Source organism: Sminthopsis crassicaudata, chromosome 4 (genome assembly GCF_048593235.1).
Source record: "Sminthopsis crassicaudata isolate SCR6 chromosome 4, ASM4859323v1, whole genome shotgun sequence".
Taxonomy (NCBI): domain Eukaryota; kingdom Metazoa; phylum Chordata; class Mammalia; order Dasyuromorphia; family Dasyuridae; genus Sminthopsis; species Sminthopsis crassicaudata.
Genome location: NC_133620.1, coordinates 433646193 through 433658434, shown reverse-complemented (window position 1 = coordinate 433658434; position 12242 = coordinate 433646193). Strand labels below are relative to the sequence as shown.

At 31.0% G+C, this 12242-nt stretch overlaps 1 protein-coding gene across 2 annotated transcripts in view; it reads right to left on the bottom strand.

The window, feature by feature from the left end:
* Nucleotides 1–10590, bottom strand: part of SYCP1 (synaptonemal complex protein 1) — a 94077-nt gene extending 83487 nt beyond the window's left edge. The window contains exons 1-8 of one of the 2 annotated variants that reach the window (XM_074263153.1): nt 9748–10590; nt 8400–8510; nt 6245–6329; nt 6055–6098; nt 5805–5858; nt 3374–3538; nt 2499–2566; nt 1334–1407 (exon numbers count right to left, since the gene is read on the bottom strand). In XM_074263153.1, coding sequence (XP_074119254.1) covers nt 1334–1407; nt 2499–2566; nt 3374–3538; nt 5805–5858; nt 6055–6098; nt 6245–6329; nt 8400–8507 — 598 coding nt within the window. In that variant the 5' untranslated portion in view covers nt 8508–8510; nt 9748–10590. Of the gene's footprint in view, nt 1–1333; nt 1408–2498; nt 2567–3373; nt 3539–5804; nt 5859–6054; nt 6099–6244; nt 6330–8399; nt 8511–9448; nt 9605–9747 lie in introns of those variants that run through there. The other variant, XM_074263152.1, reaches the window with a different exon arrangement.
* Nucleotides 10591–12242: the final 1652 nt, after the last annotated feature.

Genomic DNA, 12242 nt, shown 5'->3' with positions numbered 1-12242 from the left:
AATTTCCCTTTAAACCAAAAAAAAAAAAAATCTTGTACTAACACTCTTAGTGTTACTAAGTCACAAAATGTTACAATCACTTAAATATAGAGGGCAATAGAGATATTCATAAGTTGAGTTAAATGAGCTACAATCCATAATAATGAATTACATAAAAGAAACAATATGTAAAACATCATCAAGCAAGTGTATGAATGGAAATAGAGGTGGATCATTCACATAGTGAAAGAAAAAAATAGTAGAAGGACAAATCATATATTGCACTGTTGACTGCACAATGTTAAAGCACATAGAGTAAGGCCCCAGTATGTTAAGGATTTATGAAAAGCCATTGTCAAAAGCTGCACAGAATAAGATGATGTTGACAGTTTGCAATCTAAACTATGGGAGACTGTTATCACAAATCAACTGTATATTAAAAATTCACCTTTAAGAGGTCTCTAACAATAAATCTCATACCATGGTATTATTCCTCACTATATGCATTCTCCTACATTATTATTAAAAAGTTTTAATAACTTACAAGCTTGTAGTATAAAACTAGATAATTTTCACACTGCTTAGAATGGAAGTAAACACAGCATTTAACTAAATACAACATTGGAGGCAGCATAATAAAGTCCATGTAATTTATTAACCATCTGTATAACTTTACGCAAGTCACTTTATCTGCATAGACCTCAGTCTCCCCATCTGTAAAATGAGGGAGTTAGACTAGATATGTATTCTTTCCACTTCTAAACCTCATGATCTGATAAATATCTAACAATTGGCTTTCTAAAGGAAAAAAAATGTAGGTAGGACATACTTTTAAATTTAATATGCATTACTTATATTTTCTCCTTTACCTTAAGTCAACAAAATTAGAGTCCTGATTTATAACATTTGCTTAGTTCCAAGGTGCAAATGCTTATACTGAAATGTTAACAATTTGATTGAGCTAGTTAGTATTGGCTAGTTCCATCATGCCTCCGAATTAGTTAGCTCTTTTTCACAAGCACTTTCTCTCTGTGACTCTCATATTATATGAATACATCATTATTAGTCCATTTTTACATACAATGCATATTTCATTCTTGGTTTGACTTCCCAGTTGTTTAAGATAATATAGAAGATTATTTTGAAGGCTAGATTTCAATTTTGATGAAGGCAACTAGAAATACTATGTAAACATTTTTTGAAGAAAAAATTCCATGGAACATGATTAATTTTTACATAATAAAATGGTCAGAGGAATTACATTGGAGTCTAAAAAGAGGGGAAAATGTTTCCTAATAAAGATAATGAAACCATTATGTTGACAAAGGTTAAATAAACAAGAAAAGATATTTACATTTCTTTGACTTTTCTGCTGACCAAGCACAGGTTTCTTTGAGGAGATTGCACATATGTCTTGTGGTGTTGTTCCTAAGGAAAGGAAACATTCCTTTGTAAAAATGTGTCCTGGAAAAAATTTTTTCAACTTTCATTTAAGAATTTTATGAAAAATTCTAAACATGTAGAATGTTTGAAGCATACCACATCTTTCACAGAAGCATAAAGAGAAGCCTGCATTTATCTATGAAAAAAAAAGATGATTTTATAACTGCTGCTGAATGCAGTTTGTGTTCTCATGTTTACCTAAGCTACCCAAGCTGCCATTTGTCAGCAAAGCCTAGGGCAAAATCAGTCATACCAATGGATCAATAAATATTTATTAAATTCTTATTATGTGCTCAGTACAGTGGAGGACACAAAATATCTCAAAGTATTTACAATAAAACTGGAAAAAAAGATAAAAATATAAGAAATAATAGCTCAAAACAAAAATCATACGTAATTAAATGCTAAATATAGTCCAAACTACAAATGTTTTAGGAGTTCAAAGGAAAGACATTAGTAGGAACTAGAAAAATTTTATGGAAAAAAATAGGACTTAAGAAAGGTTTTGAAGGACACAGACATTTTGATTAAACATTGTAAGAGACCACTTTTTAAAAAATTTAAGTTTTCCTGGTAAGAGAATTTATAACAAAATATCAAATTCCAGTACGTAAGGAAAATTAGCTTGACAAGATGAATTAGAAAGGGAAGAGATGAATCAAAAAGGCTATCTAAAAGATTGTTTTAATAACCTAAGCAGAGAAGATAAAACTCTGGATTACCATAGTTGTAATTATATTAGAAATTATGAAATACAAGAGACATTTCAAAGGAATAATCAACAAGATCTGATAACTGATTATAATTGGGGATGAAGGAAAAGGTTAAGTCAACAAGAGAAATCCTATTAACAGAAACAGGAAAGTTGAAAGAGTTGGTTTATGACTTCACTAACCAATGACTCCTGATCTAACATTTATCTGTGTGATGCTAATAATAAATGCAGAAAAAAAGTGTTATGGTCAAAGAAACTGCTAAGAATTAAAGATGTTAAAGACTGAAAAAAGAAAATTCTCCTTTTTCCATAGTACTCAATAGTATAATATGTATAAGTTAATACTGAAATTATTACTTACTCTTTTAGTAATTCTTTATTTTCCTGGATTCCATCTTCTAACTTCAAACTTAGTTTTTCATTTTCAAACTAGTTAACAAAAAAATTAAATAACCCTCTCACATTTTGTTTCTTGAAAATATTCTTAAAGATAATCAGAAGATCACATATTCTAGTAATATTATAAGATGCTGTACAATAAATAAACTTCAGTGACAGATTTCCTTTTTTTGACATGCTCTCTGGACCTCATGTAGGCACAAAAATTTCACTTATTTTAAAATAAGCTCTTCTTAATCATTTCTACACATAGCATAATGAAATGAGTATTCCCTCCACCTCAATATTTTAAATCCTCTATTTTTTCTAAACATTCTGGAGAAAATCTGGGAAAATCTGCCTTTTAATCTGAGTTGCATTTCTGAAAATTCTCTTTTGTCTTTATATGAATAAATATTTTGGAATCATTTATAAAGATATGGTTAAATAACTTCATATTTGAAAGTTCAGCTCTGTCTTATCACCATTATTTTGTGTTGCTAATAAATACTTTGCCACTAAAAAAAGGATTTTTAAAATACAAACTTCTTTAAAATATTCTAAAATGTTTAATAACAATCATCTGTTCAAAATAATCTATACTTTTATTACCTATACCCTATTACTAAAAATAAAATTATATTAACAATCAAATACATGTAAGCTTGAAAAAGCATTTTCGTCAAAATTCACACCATGGGACAAATTTACAATTAAAAAAAAATTTTAATAATACTGACCAATTTTAAACTGAAATCCACTCTGATGTCAACTGGATTGTAGTTAGCATACTAAATCTTATTTTTCCAACTGATTCTGCTTTTACAAAATTATATTTGCAAAAGTTTACCAATATACCTGCAACTCCTGAATGGCTTTTCGCTGTGCTTCAATAATCTTTCTATTTTCCTGTAACTTTTTCTCCTTCTGGTTCAGTTCAAATTCTATATTCACCTTCCATTTCTTAATTTTTTCAGCCTCTTTATATAATTTTGAATAAACTCTGCTTATTGGCTCTGAAGTCTATTGAAAAAAATTATTGAAAAGTTCCATAAGTTAAATATTATCTGCTGAATATTTTTAAAACAAAAAAATATTTATTAAAGGCTCCTAAAAATGGCATTATTTAATTTTGATAAAAACTCTTTCATAAATACAAATGGTAGTTTAACTGAGTCAGCCAGATAGTGTAGTAAATAGAATACTGAACTTGGAGCCAGGAAGACCAGAGTTTGAATCCCGCCTCAGATAATTAAGAATTGAATGATCCTGTATTCTCATGGAAGTGGATATCTTCAACAAAGAGAAGATCTAATTCAGTTCCAATTGATCAGTGATGGATAGATCAGCTACACCCAGAGAAGGAACACTGGGAAATGAGTGTAAACTGTTTGCATTTTTGTTTTTCATCCCAGGTTATCTTTACCTTCTGAATCCAATTCTTCCTATACAATAAGAAATTCGGTTCTGCACACATATATTGTATCTAGGATATACTATAACATATTTAACATGTATGGGACTGCCTGCCATCTAGGGGAAGAGAGTGGAGGGAAGGAAGGGAAAACAGAAGTGAGTGCAAGGGATAATGTAAAAAATTACCCATGCATATATATGTACTGTTAAAAAAAAAAAAAAGTTATAATTATACAATTAATTTTTTAAAATAAAAAATAAAACAATTGGATGATCCTGAGCAAATCACTCGCCTTTTTCAGACTCAGTTATCTCTACTATAAAATATAATAATATAGCATCTATCTCATAGAATTGTGAACATAAAGATAATTAAGTCATTTGGGAAATGATAAAGCATTATATCTATAGTGTTATTGTTGTTTAGTCATTTCAATTGTGTCTGACTCTTTGTAACCCCCTTTTAGCATTTTTGAGGCAAAGAGACTGGGAAGGTCTGCAATTTCCTTCTTGACTCATTTTATAGATGAGGAAACCAAAGCAAAAAGGATAGACTGACTTGCTCAAGGTCACACTGCTAGTTAGCGTCTAGGATCAAATTTGAACCCACGCCTTCCTGACTTCACACCCAGTGCTCTATCTACTGCACCATTTAGCTGCAAAACCAATATTAACTATTATTATCTGTAATACAGTGATAAAGAGTTGCCTGGGGATCTGAGAGATTAAGTGATTTGTTCATAGCATCACTATGCCACAAGGTCTCTTCAATACTTAATATTTGAGACAATTATCTCATCTAATAATATTCTCATATTAGTTCTCTCAAGCTAGTGGCTTTAATTATTGTTAATATAACTGATTTCTGTTTACAAAATCACATTTATAAACATTTAAATCATAACTGTAACTTCTAATAACTTTTTTTCCACTGTACTTCAATAATCTTTAGTACAATGTTAGCATTTAACCTGCACTGTACCTTGCTGGACTGAATGAATTAATATCAGCAGCTCCAAAAACTACTTAACTCAGATCCTTAAATCCTGAGAAAATTTGGTTGATTGGAATGTTTAAAGTAAATTAGATACTAAACACAATACAAAATCTTAAAAAAAAAAAAAAAAAAAAACTTTCCAAAAAGTTGGAAATTGGAGGGAAGAAAATAGAATGGGACTATTTAAAGCAAATTATAATAAAGAAAAACAAAAATGATCATAAAATGCTAATTTCATCAAGACCGGAGTTCTATTTGGATTTTTTACTTTTTTTACAATCTTTTCTTTCCAAAAGTTTATGGTATGTGATTTAATCCAAAAAGGTTTACAATACTTACTCCTTTTAACTCTGTATATCATATTATAAAGTATTGTCACTCAAACTTATTCTATAATTACTATAACCATAAAATATTATTTCTTGTCAAGCCATTAGTGTCCAAAATTTAATTATCATTAATAAAAATAATTCTTTGTTTTAAAATAACATATACTCCAAAGAACTTTATTTTTTGATCCACAGTAGTAGATACAATAAGCATCCACAAACCAATTAACTTTCTTTTAAAACATTCAGAAGTATGATTCTTATTCCTTTCCACACCCTGTTTTCATCTATGTTCTTCTGTTCTTTATCAATGAACTAGATAAAAACAAAATTTGTCTCTAAAAAGTCACTAAACAAGAATTAGATTCATTTGTACCAAAGGAAAGGAAAGAAAACTATGGTATTTAACAATCTGAAGAGAACAAAAGTTACTTTTTTTAATCTTACATTAAAACATTAAGGAAATCAATTGTAAATATCACTAATGTCATTATGAGAAGATTTTAAAAATAACAAATAGCTTTGATTTAATATAGCAACTCCTGACCTCAAACTGAGGATTCTTTAATTCTTCCAAGAAGCCAGACTGCTCAGTACCAACCTGAAAAGTGAATAAAATGTCTTCTGTAAGAGAATATAAGTTGCTAGTAGGTGTCAAAGAGTAACAATACTAGCTTAAAAGTAACCCAATATCTCAGGAGTTGATTTTCTTATTTGCAAATAAGTGATTCAACAATGTATAGTGTAGTGCAGTCATCATGCTATATGGAAATAGAAACACAATATATTTAACTGACCTCTCCAATCATGGGCAAAAAATTAACTTTTTGCAAAACTGGATCTGAAAGATAAAAATTATTGATATTTAAAGATCAAATTTCACATCTATATTGCATTAAATAACATAAATAACTATCAGAGTAAAAAGGCTCAAAAATGCTTGTGCCTTATTTTTCTAATCCTTAAAATCAGCTTTATTTCTCCCACCTGAATCAATGTTTTCGCTACGTTTAGATGGTTTAGTTATTCCAAAAGGCAAACCAAATTCATCTTCACCATTTTTGTTAAAACCCTGAAAGTATAAGCAAAATATCTTAATTACACAACAAAGCCTTAAAAATACATGTCTCTAGATATGTGTGTGCATACACATGTATGGTGTTTCTGCATACATGAAATAATATTTCAACATATTTATCACTGTAGGGTATTTTATTGAAAGATACAGATTACAACTCATCTATGTTAAAGTCATGTCTTCACTAGTTTCTATAGCCAAAAAATACTTATAACCTAGTGTTCAATATTTTGGCGATGAATTTTTTTAACTTAGTTATTAAAATGTAAATCCCTTGAAGTGGTTGTTTTATTTTTTACTTTGGATCTACAACACATACCAGTTATGTTTATTGACTTAAATTGTCTTGCTTAGTTCTCTGATAAGACACAATTTTTTTTTGTATTTGAAGTATTTCCAATTTGGTATGACTTCTCAGAATTTGAGGTCCACTGAAATAACTTTAGAAAAGGCAGTGTCACCTTTAATCCTCAACAAGATATATACTTCAGTGAAGATCATAAAATGTATATCTGACAAAAAGAATAAACTTTTACATTCTTCCATTATAAATCTAATTTTATTCGTATTATTATTTCAAGGTCTATGATTAGTATACTGTCCACAGATAAAGATCATAATTTTATGAATGTTCTTCAATAGTTTCTGTGGCTGAAAAAAAATTCATTCTATAGACCTCGTGATAAGTCTCTCCAAATTTAGCTATGTTGTTCACAATATTCATACGGTCTATAACTAGAGCTATGTATTATGAGTATAATTATGGGAAGGGATTAAGTGTATAATTTTACCAATATAAGGAAATCCCAGAGGAAAATTTCTCCCAATATAGATCTGTAATTGTTCTATAACTTATGGTCCTAGAGAGTTTGCCCAGAGTACCAAAAGGTTAAGTAACTTTCCCAGAGTTACAGAACTAATATACATTAGAAGTAAAATTTTGTCTCAGATCTTGCTGATGTTTTGACTAATTCTTGCCATGCTGCCTCTAAGCTTATGGCAACTAGAATTTTACATTTTACATTTAGATAAAATTTTACATTTTAAATCCAGTAAGTCTAGTTTTTTGTTTGTTTGTTTTCAGGACAGAAAGGTGATACAGTGGATAGAGTGCTGGGTCTGCAGTTAGTAAGACATCTTCTTGAGTTCAAATCTGGCTTCAAACACTTTTACTAACAGTGGGACTCTGGGCAAGTCATTTAACTCTACCTCAATTTTCTCATCTGTAAAGTGCGTCAAAGAAGGAAATGCCAAACCTCTCCAGTATTTTTGCCAAGAAAATACTAAATGGGGTCATGAAGAGTCAGCCATGACTGAAAAATGACTCCACAACAACTTCTCCATAAAAAAATTGTAAAGGCTATCATTCAAGAAATATGTAATCTAGAAAAAGGGATTAAGTAGTTATAAACCAAAAATAGACTAAGCTTCCATACTGAATAGATAGAATTTATGGAAGAGATCTAGTTCAATTGAAGTAGTGAATAGATTTCTTGTAGTGTGTTTAACCTGGTATTTCAAGTGTTAAGATTTCCAGGGTTTCATAAGGGGCAAGATTTTACTTGATTCATTCAAAAGTAAAATATATTTTAGTAGTAAATAAAATTTACTAGTCAATCTAAAAGCAACATTAACCAAATGTCCATGGTGTATACTGGGCATACTATAGAAATAGGTGCTAAGAATTCTGAGGAAGATGCATGTTTGGTACACAAAATGCTTTTGCTCCTACAAGAATATAACATTCGAAACCTTCCATTCTTAAGGGGAAAAAAAAAGCTTTGGGGTAAATGTCACTATTGAGAATACCTCATATTATGCTGTAACTAATTTAACATGTATGGGATTGCCTGCCATTTAGGGGAAGGAGTAGAGGGAGGGAAAAATTTGGAAAAGACATGAATACAAGGGATAATGTTGTAAAAAAAAAAAAATTACCCATGCATATGTACTGTCAAAAAAAATTATAATTACAAAATTAATCTTAAAAAAAAGAGAATACCTCATATTAAATCTCTTTCTACAGGTAGGAATATCAAATACGTATGTCACATTCATATTTACCTTGAAAAAATTAGTGTCTCCTCCTATGGTCTGAGGTTTAACTGCTGATATTTGACTGCTGCTTAGTCTTGGTGGTACAAACAATTTAAAAGGCTTTTCCTTTTCCATTTCCTTTTAATCAAAAAACATCAGTCACAATGAAAATATTGTACATTGTTTCTGACCATACACAAATTACTCATCCTAACAAAATAGCAAATGTTTCTGACAATCTCATTAATGTGGACACAAATTACTCTTGGTTAAAAAAAAAAAAAAAGAAAGAAAGAAAGAAAAGAAAAGAAAAAAAAGTAACAAATGCTTAAGGAATAAATTGCCTGGATTACAATACTAATGTTCCAGTATTTGCTTGGTAAAGTAAAAAGAGTAGATTATTTACAAAACACTAAATTGTCAACTATCTAAAAAATAAAAATATAACAAAAATCACAAGATCCCAGCCCTTGAAATAACTTATTTTCTGATATATTTAGTTTTTTAACCAACCAATTTTATAAAAAAAAAAAAAAAAAAAAAAAAAAAAAAAAAGTATTGATGTTAGTAGTTTTTTAAGTGAAAATGTGATTCTATGGCATGAAATTCTGACAAATTCAATCATACACCTTCCCCGCTCCCCTGCAAACTTCAAAGATATAATGTGAAACCACAGAGTAGCAAATTTATTTCACTTTCAAACAAATTCATCAGAAGTAGATAAGTAAAGGCTTTGCTTTGAGTGGAATCAAGTGTAAGGAAAAATAGTTGTGGAATATCAAATAGGCATTCTACCAAAAATCAGCTCCCTTGACACATTTTTAAAAGTAGCTTTTCTCGTTTTAATTATTACATAAGAGTTAAATCAAAAACCCAAAGAGCTGTGGTCACATTCTCAGGTATCAAAGTTTTCTTCCTGAAGCACCTAAAGCAGCGCAAGGGGCTTAATAAATGCTTTCCCACCCCCCCCCCCCAAAAAAAAAAAAAAGAGGCCTGAGTTATCCCTTCAGACAGCCTGGGGAGCTGGAAATTAAATCCCAGCGCGTAGTAAAAATCCAAGCCAGATCACTTGCCACCTGTGGGATTACGGCCATGGACCTCAGTTTCTTCATTTGTAAAAAGAGAAAGGATTGGAGGGTGGAGTTTAGGCCTAAAATCCGTTCCCTTTTAATCTAAACTATTAAATTCTCTGCACCCGACTCCCTATTCTTCCTTTGAGGAAAAAGAACTCGCAAGCGTAAAGGGGGAAGAGGAAAGGGGGAGGGGAAAAGGAAGGGTAAGCGGAAGGGTAAGCGGAAGGGGAGAGGGAACGATGGGGGAGGGTGGCAGGAAGGCGGGAAGGGTTTGGAGAGTTAGGGATGGATTTGATACCCACTGGCCTGCCGGGTTGCCTTCCCGTGGGCGATGTGGGGAGAGAAAAGGACAAATGACCACTGCCACCTCAACCGCCACTTCAGAAAGGCGGGAACGCCTCGAGGCCGGGCGACCGTTATGCGCTTCCAACCGCCACTCAGCACGGAGTGAGGCGACGACGCCGCGAAGCCAGTCTCGCGAGATCCTTGAAGGCCACGTGTTCACGGGGAGCAGTTGGTTCCTTCCCTCCCCCCTTCCTTCTTTCCAAGTAACCTTGTAATAGTAACAATTACAATAATAGCCCTTACATAGCGCTTTATAATTTGAAAGACGCTGTATTATGTTATATAAAATATTTTATTTCTATGAAAAATACAACTTGGCATTATATTGTACTCTTTATAATGACTCTTTATTGTAAATTTCACCAAATGTTATTCCTGGGAAAGATGATTATTTCCACACTAATTTTCAGTGTTCTGTCTGTTTTTATTTCTACCCAATCTAGGAAAGCATTATGAAAATCAAGGCCACTCACAATTTTCTCAAAATTTAAAACATTTGTAAAAATATTTTGTGCTTTAAGAACGTTATTTTTACAAAAGATGTAAAAAGCATACAAAAATATTAGCTATAATGAGTAAAAATAGAATTAGGCTACATTTTCCCACAATGAAATAAACTGTGAAAGCCATCTCACAAGATGGAAAGTGTTTTTAAAATTGAGTAAAGGTCGGCTATGCCCCAGGCCCAAGTTTCTTTCTCCACAAACCTCGAGGTTTAGAAAGAATAGGATTATATAAACCTTTTTCTTTATGAGACTAAATTAGGACCACCTTGGCATTAAAGCTCCCATATAAGGTAATTTAGTAATCCTAAAGATGTGGTTGGGTTAGAAGTTTTTTTCATTTATTACTCAGAAGGTGAGGTCATTTGTCCTAACTAATCAGAGCAAAGAGCCAGCCTATAGGGAGTGTTACCCCGACCCCTATATAATTATTGTTTATTCTAACTTGCCTCTCCTTGTCTGACTGCTTTTTGGGAGGGAGACACCCTTTCTCGTTAAGTAATAAAATTCCTTTCCACTTCTATGAGAATCTCCTTGCTTTATTTAACCTTGTCCCACACACCACTACATATTAAAAGTTTCAAAGAGATGCTTTTGTCATAGTGTCAGTGTTTTTACATTATTCACAAACTCTCAAAATTGGATTTATAATAGATCATTTCCTTTACTAGTATGAATTGTTAGTGAACATAATATAGTACAATAAAAAGATCAAAATACAGTACAAAAGTGTGATCAAAATCTAGTCTGTTTTGCCACTTTGTTAAAAACAGCACACTAAAAAATGCATTACAGGGATAAGCTAGGATTTTTTTATTTAAACGTTTTGGTGAAAAGGAATAAGAAAAAAAATAAAGTAAACGTATCTTTAATAAAAAGGTAAGATTTAAATAAAGAAAGGGAAGGACAAGTAGAATGCCCCTACAACCTTTTTAACACAAAGTATTGTTATAGGAATACATTTTGAATTGTCCAAGTGTTATTCAATGTGTCATAAAAAGCGGATATATTAATCATGTTTTGAAACTATTGTCACAAACTCCCTGAGACAGTACATTATAAAAAAATATGGTAAAAGGTCATCTCATTCACTAATTATAATGGTGAGCCATTTAAGCTCCATCAACCCTAGTTTCCTTATCTATAAAATAAAAATAATAATTTCTTAAAATGGATACAAGGGATAATGTTATAAAAAAAATTACTCATGCATATATACTGTCAAAAAATTTATAAATAAAATTAAAAAAAAAAGAATAATTCCTTGTTGAATCTGCTTCATGGGATTATTATGAGTATCAAATGAGATCATGCATGTAATGTGCTTTGCATATCTTAAAGCTAATATATAATAAATATCAATAAACCTCTTTAACCCTGTTTTTTCATTTAAGTTGATAAACACTACATAAATGTGAGATTTTCTCTAACTACAACTATGTATACAAGCTAGTCTTTTTCCTTCAGTTTGTCTAGAAATTGTCTTCAACTCCAAAAATGATTTGGGAACATGTCCACTTGATAAATGACTGTTGTAAACCAGGGAAATCCTGATCTTCTCCCAGGTGATTATTAGTTCCATAAGAATCAATCAGCAATGGGATTATATAAAAGGGACTTTTGTGCCTCTAACTAGAATGGTCTCAGATGTCCCTCCTCAGATTGTTTTATTTACTAGAACAAATAAATAATGTAACTAATGCTTTTTTTTTTTTTTTGCTAAAACATAGGATTTTCACACGTTAATCCTATTAATATTCATTCATCCTCAGTATCAAACTTGTTTTAAATGTTGAAGTATGAGAAGAAAGCAGAACCAAGAAATATGTAGTGACTAGATTCATGTAAATGATAACAAAACTAAAAAAACAATTATTGTCATGTTCTATCTTGTTCTTAGAAAACTGATAATAAAATATACTTCCTCCTCCCTCCTAGCAGCCAGTTAA